This window comes from Linepithema humile, chromosome 6 (genome assembly GCF_040581485.1).
Source record: "Linepithema humile isolate Giens D197 chromosome 6, Lhum_UNIL_v1.0, whole genome shotgun sequence".
NCBI lineage: Eukaryota > Metazoa > Arthropoda > Insecta > Hymenoptera > Formicidae > Linepithema > Linepithema humile.
In genome coordinates, this window is record NC_090133.1 from 13,118,418 (window position 1) to 13,134,637 (window position 16,220).

At 29.2% G+C, this 16,220-nt stretch overlaps 1 protein-coding gene across 1 annotated transcript in view; it reads right to left on the reverse strand.

The window, feature by feature from the left end:
- Positions 1-1,106: 1,106 nt before the first annotated feature.
- Rat1 (5'-3' exoribonuclease 2 Rat1) overlaps positions 1,107-16,220 on the reverse strand; it is an 84,909-nt gene continuing 69,795 nt past the window's right edge. Inside the window, exons 16-17 of the mRNA XM_012376708.2 lie at positions 4,263-4,480; positions 1,107-2,644 (exon numbers count right to left, since the gene is read on the reverse strand). Of these exons, the coding sequence (XP_012232131.1) occupies positions 2,579-2,644; positions 4,263-4,480 (284 nt within the window). The 3' untranslated portion in view covers positions 1,107-2,578. The remainder of the gene's footprint in view (positions 2,645-4,262; positions 4,481-16,220) is intronic.

Genomic DNA, 16,220 nt, shown 5'->3' on the forward strand with positions numbered 1-16,220 from the left:
GTTTCATATGTGCTCACGGAATATATGCACGAGAGAAGCGCATGTACCTACGCTTTTGCCGACTAATGTAAAAACGTGCGTGTACTCGTACACGAATGCAAGCATCTGAAGCTTAGAGAATAGGGGCTAAAGAGCCGTTGTGCGAAATGGATGGTGGATGTAAATGCCAAGTAACCAAATGCTACGCTGCCTGGTTTTCTTCCACCTTTCCCGTTCTTGCCTTCCGTGTCTCTCCTTCTCCTAAGAATACGCTGCCACTGTTTAATAAATAGACATTACTCGAGAATCATTTGTAAGACGCGAAACCACGCAGAAAGATCAAGCAGCTGCCGATCAATTTTTCTAGTACAGCTACAGCGCGCGGCATGTCGAGATCTCTTCTTCCCGGCTTTCTCCGGAACTCGATTATACTCTATCTCTCCAAGGCTTACCACTCGCATTGGCTTCTCAAAAATATTTTTTCAGTCATCTTCTCGAAAACCAGTCCAAATTCTCACCTTCTTTCACATTCATTTCTCAAAAGAGTATTTATTATTACCTTCAACAAAATTATGTGTCTGTAGAATCTGTTCTCAAAAAAACGGTAAAGATAATTAAGATCTTGTTAAGATTTTTTATGCTAATCAAGTACCCTAATTACCGAGATCATTATGTGTACTCCTATAAAGAATAATTCTGTGCAAATATGTTCCAGGTGGCAAATACAAGATTTTCTTCCGTTGAATGTAATTGTACATAAAATAAGGAGTTTACTATTTTTGTTAATTATATTCGCACTTGAAAAGGATTATTATTGTTGAAGTGAAAATTTAATTGCTCTTTTTGCCCCTCACATAGTTTTATTTAAAATAATAAAAAAATCGATACACAAATTACATTGTACGCTATTTTCTCGTATCTTGTGTAGGACATTTTGAGTAAATTTACTTCACTCTGTGTAAGATTTTATTTCTTTATATATTTTATTATTGGATTGATGCAATACTGCAAGAATAAAGGAATCCATAGTGCCTGTGAGAACTAGTATTAGATGTTGCAACAAAAAAAATAACAGGGAAAGTATGGAAATCTACGGATAATATAATTATAAAGCATACACAAATACATTCATTAAAGAAATATCATATATTTCAATACATGACAAGTCTCACATTTTATTCATCTTTCGATCTTTCAATCGCATTGATGTATCATTATATCAATCATTGCATTAGATTAGACGACTGTATTAGATGATACCACATAAAATTATCGATATTTGGCCAATTAAAAAGTGGCCAATTAAAAGTGACTGTGATTAATAAAGTTGATAAAAATTATATATTTTTGATTGTGTTTAATATTTATAACGATAGTGTTTTTCGATGTTTTCTGATCATTGAACTGTTTTTCTCATTTTTACCTGCAGAAGTAAGCAATATAAGCAATATTCTGGAAAGAATGACAAGTACTCTGTATAGAAATTTAAATTAGAACATAAGACTTCTGAGACAAGCAGAAACATTCATTTTGCAAAAAAAGCCTATTAGCAAAAATACTATCCGATGATGATTGGAAAAGAACAAAATATTTTCCAATCGAGAAGCAATAATTGAAAGATTTGAACATTTTATATAGATTAAAAATGCCAAATTTGATGAAAATAGAATATATATCATTAAAATATATTCTACTGCGAAAAAAACTATCGATACTAATGGCTCATATATATTTTGATTAAATTTATTATTGCGCAGCATTTACAACAATGTAATATTTTTATTTTGATCTACGAAAACGGCAATTTTGTATAGTGCAACCAAATATTTAACACATGCTACTGCGGATTGCACTTACTCACGATTGACAAATTTAATGCGATACCTGTATTCCTAATCGATACAATAAACCAATACATTTATTGAATTAATTGTAATTAATATAGATTTTATGATATTTTCTTCATCAAGATATGATGAAGTTCTAATCCTTAAATATAAATAAAATAAATAGCAAAATTAAGCAATAAGCAAATCAGTCAATTACATTCGAACATTTCTTTAGCTCGTTCTTTTCAATTCGATCTGCCATTCCGGAAATTTGCATCGTGATTGATCGCTTGTTGCTTAAGTTTTACTACTTACTTGCCGATATTATGCTTTAATCTACGAGCATTCGCTTTCATGTTATGAAACACACAGCTTTCAATATTTACAGGGTGTTTATTGTAATAGTCCGCACTTTTTCCACATATTTTCCAAGTATTTGTAATAAACTGGTAAAGAAACTGGTAAGTAATAACTGGTAAAAGAAATATACAAAACGATATCTGTTTCCAATAAGTAATAAATTGCAATAAAAAAAATAAAAAAATCCTGCTTTTCCATTAAAACATCAAAATTATCTCAAAGTATTTAATTTCCAGCACCCTATATATTTAAACACTCGTATAAATAGAATACGTATTTTAACAATGATATTAATAATCGTTAAATCTTAAATAATAATTATTATGCTCAGTGATCCTTTAGTAATGCAATCTTAATTATTACATGATGTGCGACAAAGTTAATACTTGTGCCTTTTACATTAATAATATTTACATCGATCGTCGCCAATTGTCACGGTGGCCTCCTCCACCCCCTCCTCGAGTCGAAGAGTAATTCTGTAACATGAGATAAGCATTATTTCGATCAAACTCATTATTTAGATGAAGGTATTATTTTAAGTTTGCAACTGTTAAGAAATAAAAACACTTCATTACCAACAATGATTTCTATGAAAAAATATTATAGTTAGGTTAGGTTCGAAATTTTTTAGAACAATATATTTAAAGAGTGCGACCAAATGCTCATAGACGGTTCGCCTTTCTTTCGCGTAATATTCCAATAAGAGATACATAGAATTGAAGCTTAGGATGAGTAGAATAAGAATCTGAAGCCTTGGTTAACCCTGTCAACCGTTTGGAAGAAAAACGGTCCAAAAGGATGCAATCTTAATAGATGGCCAAAGTAGCGCGTGGCCTGAACTTTGTGCGTTATCTGCTCGACTGGCGCACTCGACTCAAGTTCAAGTTTATTCAAACTACAACTTGTGTCATCTTTGTACAATATTTGCTTTTATTTAACGTTTATAATTAAAATAAAATATTTTTGATTTAGAAATAGCTATTTTTAAAATCTTTTTACTTTTGTAGACAATCTATTGAGATTGCAACCTTTTCCCAAACGGCTGAGAAAATAATACCGAGACTTCAGATTCTTATTCTATTCGTGCTAAGCTTCAATTCTATGTATCACTTATTGGAATATTCAAAGTATGAAAATTTCAATGAAAACTTGGCCGCACTCTTTGCCATCAAAATTTGGAAATTTTGAATCGTTTACCCAATAAGAAATTTAAGCAATAGATTTTATATAAATTTGTTCAAACAGTTTTTTGGTTTTTAAAACCTTTATATAAAAAATTAGGATGTAAATTTAAGAATAAAAAATGAAAATCTAAGGTAAAATATGATTAAATTAAAAAATAAATAGTTGTTGATATTCAATTTAAATGTGATATATAAAATAAAATTACATGAAATTGCAATCAATTTTATTTTGTGTTTTATAAAAATAATATTTTCTTCAATTTAATTATTTTTATTTATTTAGTTTTTTCGACATTTTAAAACTTTGATGTGTCAGATTTAAATACAAAGACCATAAAAACTCTTAAAAATCCAGTTTAATATAAATAGAATCATTTTTCAAATTTGCTCCTGCTATATTAGATCTGTTGTATTGAGTTTGAAAATTTTTATCGAAGACTCAAATTTAGCAACCTTATAAACATACAAATATTTTTGCGAAAAGGTGTCAGTCCTATAAATGAAAAATACCTTTTTCGAAATTACGCATACGTATGCGTCATTATCTTTCTATCTTACATTTGATAGATGACGTTTCTTTCTTTTTCGGCATATGATCACGTAGTTGTACAATATAGTCTGTAAAATTTCAAGTAGTGGAAAAATAACGCGGAGAAAGGAGAAGAAAAGAAACCGAAAAATCTAAGATTACTTATAGCTAAAATTAAAAAAATACTTTTGAACTTCTTTAAGATATTTTAATTTTTACGTGTCAAAACAGAAGCTTTAAATAATAATAGTAGTAGTAAATGTCGACAAAAATATTGAAAATATTTAAAAATAGTGCTTCATAGTTAAATTCTTTCGCGTAACGTTTTCCCAATTCTATCATCTATATTAGAACGCGAGCAATAAAAATAAGAAAACATACCCCTCGTTGATTGTGGTAACTTTGCTGTGTGCTCTGGTAATTGGTGGCATTTCGTGATGACTGTGACTGATTATTGTAATGATTACGATGTTGTTGATATTCCAAAGGCGCGTGAGAATAATTAGGCGAGCGAAAACCAGATGCCCATGGTCCACGTGTCTGACTCGAACTGGCACTATTGTAACCATATCCTGATTGATGGTTACTACTACGATAACCTGAAAACAAGCAAGGGACAAATATATAAAGCATAAAAAATTATGTTACAATATATATAATACATATTGTATATTGCATATATCCATGTATGTGTATTTTTATCTAAAAAATTTTGTCACATTATTCTGGATAATGTAATTCGAAAAAGAACAATATAAAATTCTATGTAAATATGTATATCTGATTTTAAATAATGCAGCTAAATGTTTCAAAAACGAGATTTTTTAGGAAAAAATTTCAGATAAAAACTGTACGATTGCCAAGGATATATAAAATAATGATTCTCAATTTGAGATATCTTGAATTTGAAAAAAAAAATCAACTTTTAAAAAAGTTTTTTAAATATCTAGCGTCATTTTTAAAACATTTAAAAAAATGTTTCTACTTCATATCTTATATGTTTATTTTTTATGAGATATTGACTAAAAACACAAAATACATATGAGAGAATTATTTTTTTCCTAATTTTTATCTCTCCTAAAATCTACCCTGTTTTCATGTTAATAATTACTCTTTTTTTGAGCGACAATGCTTCCATACTGCTTCTCAAAATTGCTTATACAGATTGTTTCTCAAAAAACGATAAAAATTAAATGTTCAAAATAAACTTTTCGCCAATTTTATTATTTGGACATTTAATTAACACTTCAATAAACTTACATGAATTTGTTAAGAATTTTTTGAGCATATTACGTTACTGAATAAGACATGGACAAAACAGACGCATCAGTCCAGTTTGATGAAAAACAACAGTTCGTTTTGAGAATGAATAAAGTATAAATAGAAAAAATTTTGCACACTATTTTAAAGAGATAATAGAAAATATAAAGTTAACTAATTATTTGTAAAATATAAACATAAAAAAGTTTTTTAGTAACCAGTGTTTTTAGAGATATTTTAATCGAGGCATTCTATACGCATATCTAGAAAAAGAAGCACAAAAACAAATAAATTCTATATCATCTCAATTCCGTGATTCTTGTGAAACATTGCGCATAGAAATAATTTAGTAATAAGAAAAGTAAAAATTTATTATTCATCTAATTCCTTAATAAATATTGCCACAAACAAATTGTGTCGAATGCGTAATTATTCTCAATAATTAACACAAGTCGAGACGCGGATAAAAGGAAGGGAAAGGGAGAGACGAACAAGCGCAATATAGCCGCCTAGATGAATGGGAGCGTGCCGGCGCGTGTCCCTAGTTCCCAAATAATATGCAGCGTGCACGGAATTCGATGCAACGTCACTGGATAAGTGCATGCGTCGCGTTTGCCTACGTCATGAGAGACATCATAATAGCGCTTACCAAGCCCGTCGTTAATAACGGATTTTAGAAAGCATACTTTGGGAGCGGGTACGTAATAGCGTAGGTACACACAAAGTTGTGCTGTAGGTAGGTAGGTGGATAAAAACGTTGCGCAGTACGAAATTTATCCAACGTATGTTAACATTCAAAGCTGGAGCAATTGATACTTTGATACTCTAATTTACGATATTTTCCGAGTCAAAATTTGAATGTTATTTTGATCCTTGATTAAGGCTAGCTTACACCTTCGGATATTACTATTGTAGACTAGTAAAAACCTATTTCCGACCTCAATTTTGAAATATTCGAAATGCTCATTTTAAACTGTCAGTTCAACCCTTTTTAACACTATTTAATCTACAATTCCTATTTAGAACTGCTGAATTGCGTTGAAATGTAACTACTTGAAGTTTGTGTCAAACAAAAAATATTATTTTTAACGATAAGAGATAAATAAAAGTTTAACACAGGCAATGAAGAGTTTGACATAGAATTGAATGGATGCGTTACGTTTGATTCTAACGAAATATTTCAATACAACTACTTTGATTACTATTAAATTCTTAATTAAACTTTCACTTTAGTTTTCTTTATATAAATATTGTTCATTCCATTTCGTGTGTGAGACATGAGTGTCACAAACACAAAAAACAATCTAGAGCATTAAATTTTGCTATTAGATTTTATTAAAATAATGCTTTAGGATATTGACTGAATTTTAAAGTGTAATTCTTTTTAGATGATTTTAAATGTTTCAAATTTTTTTATTGAAAAAAATTTAATTAATGAAAAAATGCTGATTACATTCTTTTTAAACATACTGTATCTCACATTGAAAAAAAATTCCATATGAAAGAAAAATTCTATACTCTTAACTTACTTTTTCATATAGCATCGTTGGATTGATCTGATTACATTACTAATAGCAAGCTATCTCCTACATAGAAATAAATGTTACACTTATTTACATGTATAATAACAAAGGGATGTTTCTGTCATCTTGCATTGAACAAATTTTACACATATTGTTACGTGTTGCTCTGTTATGTTTTGTCTCGTTTCAGCCGCCGCTCGCAAATCTAATATTTTTCTCAAACCATCATACCTCATACGTCAAACTTCATATCTCTTTGGATATTCCTTTTACGAGTACGCGAGTAGAGAGTAAAATTGGAAGCAAGATATAATGATCGCGCTGACAAAAGGACAAAACGATTGCTACGTCCCCGCTCCGTCGCGGTTCATGAATCCCGTTTGAATATTTATACCTTCGCTTTCGAATTGCGAGATGGTTGGTGCTTGATGGAGGTCCAAGGGGAATTCGAAATAAGAGAGAAGGCACTGAGAGTACTGGGTAGTTTGTTTGATGTGTTGCTGCGGGTGGAAATCAATTTTAATTGAATTGGTTGTGCACGTGACGCGTATGCTTCGTCGATTTCATGGAACAACCTCGCATAAATCGAAATAACGCTATGCCAGTTGATTTCTCGTTACCTTACATTTTAATCATTTGCAAAATAATTTTTCTTCCAAAAATATTGTCAAATCATATAGTGTGAGAAAGTATTGCATTTAGAAATTACGCTCAAGCAGCAGGTGCAACAGACTATATTTCTTCTTAAATATGCAGATTATAAAATAACAAGATCTCTTTTATCATCATACAGTTTCTAGATGTTACTAGAACCAGATGTAATTCACGCACACATCATGATCATTTATAATATTAATACTAAAATTAAATTTTTATTCGTTAATTAATTTATCATATGAGCTATATACTGTAACATTTAACTCTGACATATATTAAACGTTTAGAGATATTAAATTATCAAACATAGTTTTAAGTCATGATGCACACAATATCTATCACACAATGCGCCTGTTCCAAATTGTCAAATTTATTCAACTTCATACATTAAAACATTGATTCTGTTCATATAACCGTTAAAATTATATCCGATTATATGTAAGCATATACACTCATAAAAGAAAGTGTTTATAAATTTAAAACATTAAAATGTTTTATTTCTTATATATCTTCATTTTTGAAACGCTCAAAAGTGTTTAATTTTTAAACGGACATGCGAAACGTTAAAAAGTGTTTTATTCGGAAACATATAAAGGTGTTTTCGAATAAAACACTTTTCCGAATTTTAAAAAGTTTTAAAATGAAACGCCAAAAACCGTTTTATTTCATTAATTTAATTTTTTTATTTAATTTTTTAAGTTTACAAACAACACATAACATTTACAATGAAAGAATCTTAAATGAGGTCCAAAATTTGGAAAGCTTTTGATTATTGTATATAATTTTGTTCAATAATACTTTATCAAAGAAATCCATCACCGTCTTGTAATTTGCTGGATGGGAGTTCCACGCATAATAACATCCCAACAAACAAAGAGTGGATTTGGCAGCAGTTGGATTTTCAACTCTCATTTTTATAATATCGGCATAAATAAAAACTGATACTAATTTTCCCTCTTCTTCGAAAAATTTTATTATTATGTCATAATGATAAAATCTTCAAACTTTAATTCTGGTCGTCCTTAGCAACGCCTCTCAATGCAATTGTGTTACTTATAACGTCTTGAAAAAAAAACATTTTACTTTAATAAACGTTTAATTTCAGTAAGGTGTTTTGTTTTTCACTTCACTTTTTAGTGTACGCATGCAAATTCATTCGTTTCTTACATTTCCAAAAAAACTTTTAAAAACTCACTTTTAGAATGCAAATTACTAATCTAACAAAAAGATACACAAGCCTACATAGATTGTGTAATTTTTTTAGAGTGATTCATCAAAAAAGAAAAGCATCCCTCGAGAAAAAATGTCTTATTTTTCATATCCTATAAATTTTCTTTCTATATTAATAGATGTATGTAGCAAATTTAATTAGTAAATTGTTAAATGTCGGTGAAACTTTGTTTACATAATATCGAAAATTTAACTCAAATTAACGTAAATTTTTTTACTCGAAAAAGCATAATTCTAAGAATTATTTTTTGAAGCGCCAGTGAAACTTTATCCATTATTTTATAGATTTTAATTTAAATCGTGCAAACATTGTCGGACATATATTGATAATATCAAGAAAACATTTTCCTAAAGTTGACCAATTTTGAGATCGACATAGCGAATATAATTTCTTTATAAATAAAGATATCTCGAAAAGATTTTTCAAAAGCGTTTTCAAATTTTCTATGTGTATTATATATTTTCTCTCTACGTCATGCTGTAGTTGTAGTAGTCACGAAAGCCAAAAAAATGACTGTAATATCCAACTACGTTTTATCAATACATTACTAAATGTGCAGGATAAAATTCTTTTCAGCAAATTTTTTTTAAACTTTATAAACTCTTTGGTTTATAAGTTTGATTTACAAAAATATCAAGACAATCACAGGATTTGAGTTGTAAGAGATTAAAAATAAAAAACTTTTAAAGAGACAGCTTTTAAAAAAATAAATACATGATAAAATCATATTTTCAATTAATTTCAAATAGATTTTATTTTTATAAAATTTTGATGACCAAAGACCAAGACTAAAGTATACGTATAATGTTCAGAATTGGAAAATTGCAATAAATAATGTTCTGCTTCGACATTTTTGCCAAAAAATCCACAATTAAGACAAAGTGCGCTAAATGATTCTGTATTACTCAGCGATTAATTGTTTTATGTTAAACGTTGAGACTTGTCGATCGTATTATATATTAAAGCGGAAATAGCACTCGCAAAGTGGCATAACTTTTTAACCCCTGGGATTTAGCGGCTATACGCATAAAGGCTATCTGACGCACGATATAGTAGATAATCGTATAGTTTGGTGCAATCGAGCTCATAATAGGAAGCGGCAAACACCGTCGTCGAAGATCGAAGGGGTGATCTCGTGCGCGCGCGTTTAAACATTGGTTATATACTTGTATCGTATCTATGCTAGAGAAAGAGGGTGTTTCCTCTTACTCTTCCTTCCCGCCATTTCTTCCCATTCTTTCACGGCAACAATAACATCCCCCGTAGAATTCCAGGCGGTCCAAACTATTCTATCCCCACGATAATCCTCACCCTCATGCTGTGATAGGGGAACGGAAGAAGGGTTTAACAGTTTACATATCGGATCATCCCTCGTTATTGTTGCGTTTATGATAATAATGCATCGCCAGCTCACGCGTTGTTTGGTTCGTTTTTAACCCTATCGCGAACCAAAGTCATACGTATCAAATCACGTGATCATGTTTAGATCAATAATTAATTAATCTCTAGCATTTCGGAGAATTTGCATAACCACGAAATATTATAAAAAATTTTTGCAACTGCGCAATATTAGAGAACATTTGAATTGTTATCAATCTACCTACTATATACCTCGTGCAATAAAAAAACATATCGCATATGTTTTATGATATCTATTGCTTGTTATCACTGCTTTTTACGAAGTTTTATTGCATTCTGTTCCTATTAAAAGTGTCAGAAAAAAAGAAGCACATTCCCAGGCAACAATTTATATGCATCAATGCCAGAATCAATGTTATGGCAAAAGACGGCTCGACAAAATATTGATTTCTTTCAAATCCTTTTATTTTTCTAATATTAAATAGCTATAAGTTTTAATTTTAACGTAAAAAAAGTTTAAACTTAATGTTTTTAAGATAAAAAAACTTATATTAATTATTAAACAATAATTATGTTTTTTTTTATACATTTTTATTGAGTGTTCAATTTTTGTAGGTATTATATTAAATACAACACACTAGCAAAATATATTGCGCTTTTTTAATTTTTTATTTTCAGAATTAAAAGTATTTCAAGAAAAAATTAGGTGCGACTTTTTTGTCGCGCGAGGTGTATTTTACAACAATTAAATCATTATTAAATTAATTCCATATTACATTACAGTGAGATTATGCTTCAGATGTAGCAAATAAATTTATCAGTAGATTATATGTATAATATAATATATAATATTATTATATTAATATGAAGGCGTCAGCAAAATTGGTTCTAACTTTTACAGTGCTTCTATGCAATCTTTATATGAGCATCCCTCATCAATGTCAAAATGGACAAAAAGAGAGAAAAAAAAGATATAAACCAACCCACGCAAGATAAAAAATATTTTTTAAATCAAGTTTAATAAAAAATATGACGTGCAAGTTGTCCATAACATAACGCCGTTCCGCGAAATGGAATAATCGATGGGTGAGATAGCACCATAATTATTGATTTAAAACAAAAAAAACAAAAAATATTCTTAAAGTTAGTAAAATTATCTAGTAAATGAACCTAAAAAATTAAAAAAAAAAGTTCACAAAATGGCCGCACTCCAAAGTTAGAAGTCAATTTTTTGCCCTCTTTGTTATTTTAGACCCATTAAAAATAGTAATTTTTTTAAATTGTTGTATGATTTAGGTTCATGCACTAGTAAAAACTATCTATTTTACAACAAAACAAAACCGAAATTAATCGGTTGACTCGTTTCAGAGATATTACCCCACCAGTGGTGTTGAAAAACATGATTTCGAGAAAATCGCGAGTTCCGAGTACGCGTTTATGCCTTATTTCATTCGATAGCGTGTAATTCCGAGAATATTCCAAATTTCGAAAAATCCCTTTACACACATATTTTAGATACAAATAGAGAATACCTGCAGAGGATTCAAAAAATAAAAAAAATTTTCTTAACCTTTCAAAGTAGAATCTCTCCTTAATAATAAAAATAAGAAAAAAATACCTGTTTATAATTGACATCGACATAGAAATCTGCCTATGGAGTGGCAAAAATTCATAAATCTGGTATTCACTTGAGAGAAATAGCGCTTATAAATAGCCCGCTATACACACACAATTTACATACATAACATAATTTACAACAGTATTTTTACATAATTTAATATCAAAATCTACTTATTTAAAAGTCCTAATATCTAATATATAGGTAAATAGCTATAAATTTGTTAAAAAACTAAATCATACTAAATTTGAAGACAACACAATAGTATTACTTAACAAAATATCATGTTCACCAATATAGTAACAAATCTAGCAATATTTAGTGTTTCAAAAAGAGAGAAGTATATTTTCAAAAATATCTTTATTAATATCCGAAACATGTTTGTTAAAAAGTTATTAACAAAAAAAGTTTACTGAATAGAACGTAATTTTCTGACACTATGTACATTTAATAGATCATATTTTTAACAGATTTATTTATTTAAACTTGGGTGGTAAAATGTGAATGTGTGTAAGCAAGGTAAGAGCGGAGCCCCTGCACTCCCTGTACCTTCTTCATAAAAAAACCTTAATCCAACTTAATTTATATCCGAGAAGCAAAGCATTACTCGGAGTAAACTGAGTAATTTCTCAATGTATATGCAAAACAGCCATTTTATTTCATACTTAAACAATCTAAAATGGATACATAAAATACATAATTTCAAAAAAAAAATATCAATACACTTATCATAATTGTAGAGTTTTTTAAATAAAAATTCTGCAAAATAGTACATGAAACGGTAATCACGTGCCGTAACGTGGAATATTTGCTTGTATCTTTCCATAGCCCGTTCTATATTTTATATGAACAACTTTTTTTCACGTAAGAAATTCTATAAATGATAGAAATTAAGTATAAGTTATATTAATAAATGTGTAAATGCATTGTGAAATACTTTAGAATCACTCAACTGACTATGTAACGTACTGATTGAGTAAAAATGCCTAATATATATGTAGTGTGCATAATTATATTATATATAGCATGCATAATATTTCTTTCTTAAATATTGTTCCAAAATTACGAGGAATTTTCGAATTTCGAGAAATTATTTACCCCAAATAATGCTTCGCCTCTCGGACATAAGTTAGGATGGATTAGGGTTTTTTCGAGGAAGAGACTTTGCCACGCATTTACTTTACCACGTTTAAATAAATAAATTGCTAAAAATACGTTCTATTAAATGTACATAGTGTCAAAAAATTACGTTCTATTCAGTGTAAACTTTTTTTATAACTTTTTAATAAATAATGACCGTTGACTAAAACTTTTCATTGCTCTGGGTAATGATCTTGATAACATATGTCAAGATTAAGGTCATTGGCAAGTGGTTGTCTATTCAGCAGTTTCACCCAATCAACTTCTTTAATGTCAATCTCATTGTTCAATATCAGGAAATTATATTCGATTGACATATTTTGGATACTTAAATTAGAGATGCTGGAATCTGTATTCTCACCATTCGAAATCTCATAAAAAAGGCATCGTCATAGGTTTAATGGACAAAACTATTTTATTATTTTATCCAAACTTCCATCAAGAAAACCTTGAATTAATAATCGAAATTCTCAATAATAACGATTAATCCCTGCCGTTCATATTTTCTATTATAAAAGAAAGACTCCAATATCGCATTCATAAAATAAATAATATAATGCAAATATCAACAAATAATTAAAATAAAAAAAAAAGATTTTTTACGGTACCGTATGTCAAGTCTATCTAAAAAAAATTTGCTTCAGTGGTGAGAAAACACAATTTTAAAATAACACGCCAAGATTGTGACGCTATATATGTACGTAAGCCAGACAGGAGGAAAACTACAATTCATGAACATTATACGAACATAAAAAAAGCGTAATTCAAATCCTATAATAAAGAAATAAAATTTTCGACACTGAATTCAAACATTGAATAGTATTACACCGACAGTCGAACATTGCGAAACAAAATGACATTTAACGTAAAATATGATTAAACAATTAATGTGTGAAATCAAAGTTATAATCTAAATCTGTAAAAATCTCAAGTGATCTATAATATTTCAAGTCTGTAGATTCGCAATATAAAACATGATCAGATTTCAAAAAACTTTTGTTGTCTTTCTTTTTTTTTATTTTTATTAACATAAAGTGTCACTAACATATAATTACAGTTACACATATTGATAAACAATGACATACTAAAAAATATTTTGGCACCACCAAATGCGGCAGACTGTAGAGACACACTATGTATTAAAGAATTTTCTTTCAACTTTGTTTACGCAGTTAAATAAATGTAATTATGCAACATAAAATCAATTATTTTTAAATCTTTCAACTATTACAAAATGCTCCATAGATGAAGTTATATTACAACTGGATAAAACACAGTAAATCATTTCTATGTACTAAATACAATTTATGTGCTAAATATAATTAGTAAACTTACGGATAATAAATTTAATCCTTGCCAAAAAAAAAATTATTAATAAATATATAACTGACCAATCCAATTACAAGATGGAATTTCTGCCAATTTGAGTGAGAGAAGCAAAATTGTATTGAAAATCAAACGGAAAGCAAGCAGCGGCCGAGAAAGAAGGACGAACCGTTCATATGTATGTATATGTGCTACGTAGGCATTTACTCGCTACGAGTATTGGATTGGATTGGATTGCCGCGTCAGCAGTACAAACACTTAAAATCTCGATGTGGGTCGGCCTCTTCCATTCCCGTTTCAAACTGAAATTACATTTTCCCGTCTGCGTTCGACCCCGTCCGATATAGCTTCGTTTTCCCTCTTAGCCGCATCTTTTGTCCATATCGAGTTTATAAATGATATTCATGAACTAGTATCTCTAATCCCTCAACTTTTTAATGACGAATTCACGTATCGTGTCTAATAACTAACTATAAAAATAGTATCATATATAGAATTATCGTCATTATTATAGAAAAAAATCTATTATATTATAATATATTTTATCTATAGAAAAAAACTCATATATTTCATATTGTTGAAATTAAAGTCCACTGGCGCAGATATACTTCAATGGATGAAAAACCACATGATTAATAAGTAACTTGTGAGAATATACTGTTAATAACATGTGTTTATTACAGCCGTGTAAGATACAACTTATAAATCCGTTTTTAATAACAACCGAACAACTAAAAAAACCATTGAATGTTGGAGGGAAAAACATAAGAGAGAGTCACTAGCAATGAAGCAAAAACTTTAGGAACAGAAAAATTGTATTCCTAGAATCAAACCATAGAAAAATAACTAAATTTTATTTTATGTAAATTGTCCATTTTTCAACATTCATCTATTTAAAAAAGCTGTTGTATATTCTATTTGTATCATTCTATAAAAAATATATCAGAAAATTATGTCAAGTGAGAATAAAAATTATATCATTACTACAGAAATAGAAAATTGTTTTATATTTTATACAAAAAATATATTATTAAATTATTAAAAAATGGACGCCAATAAAAAATAAAAAAGTATTAAATGCAAGAAAGCTTGGCGCACTACTACACCGAATAACACGTTAACTAACATAATGTTAATTAATGTGTTATTAATTTTGAATTCATAAAAATGATAATTTTGTATTAAAATAAAGTAAATTAATTTTACGACATAAAAAAGGAGTGCGGTTCTCGAAAGGTTCAAAACAACAATACAAGAAATTATAATTTTTTGATTATATAAATTATTTTCAGCAAAGTATGAATTTGTGTTTGAACATCATGATCATTGATTAGCGAAATAACCCAAGGGCTAACCTTGACCTCCGCCTTTTCTTTTTAGAAATCGTTATCCTTTTCTCTTATGCAAACATTATTCTTATCAAGCAGTTCTCCCGGTCTTATATGCTTAGGTAGGTGTAAGTAAACATTGCACAGCACGTGTGTCTAAGTAAAAGGTAAGCTACATAAACGTTCTTTCTTCTTCTCTAGACCTTATCCTCCTTTTATTACAGGTTATGCGAAAGCATGTACGGAGTATCTTTTATCGATGAGCGACCTAACAAATTATACCTACTTTCTAATATCGATCATTATATATGCTAAGAAAATTCTCTGGAATCATAGCCGGGACTTGTACATGTATATAGGATTATTATATTATATTTGATAGTTATTATACGAGCCTTTCCCTTGTATGTATTTAAATCACGCGGGTATAAAGACGCGTCTATCTCCCACAGAATTGTTTATTTCCTTAATCAGCGGGAGATAAACGTTAGAAGCGTAAGATCTGAATAGTTTAGTGGAAAGAACAGACTGCGATTTGCAGACAGATTATATCTACATTCAAAATTATTTTTCAAGCTGATTGATATTAACTTTCTCGAGGAATATTACATATAAACTATATGTTTGCTTATCCTGCAGCAGAATTATTGTAATTAAACTTAAATTAATTAATTTTTTATAATTGTAGAAGTAAAACATTTTTTAAATTGATACATATTTTTTAAACCTAAGAAAAGATGGCATAAAACGGATCACGGAGTAAAATGGTCCATTTGCTAGATCTTGTTAGTGAGTATCTCTATCTGCTTGATGAACATAAAATTAGCTTGGTCTTTACTGTGCTTATTAACTGTTAAAAAGTTACATTATTATACCATAAAACTATCAATGAGTTTA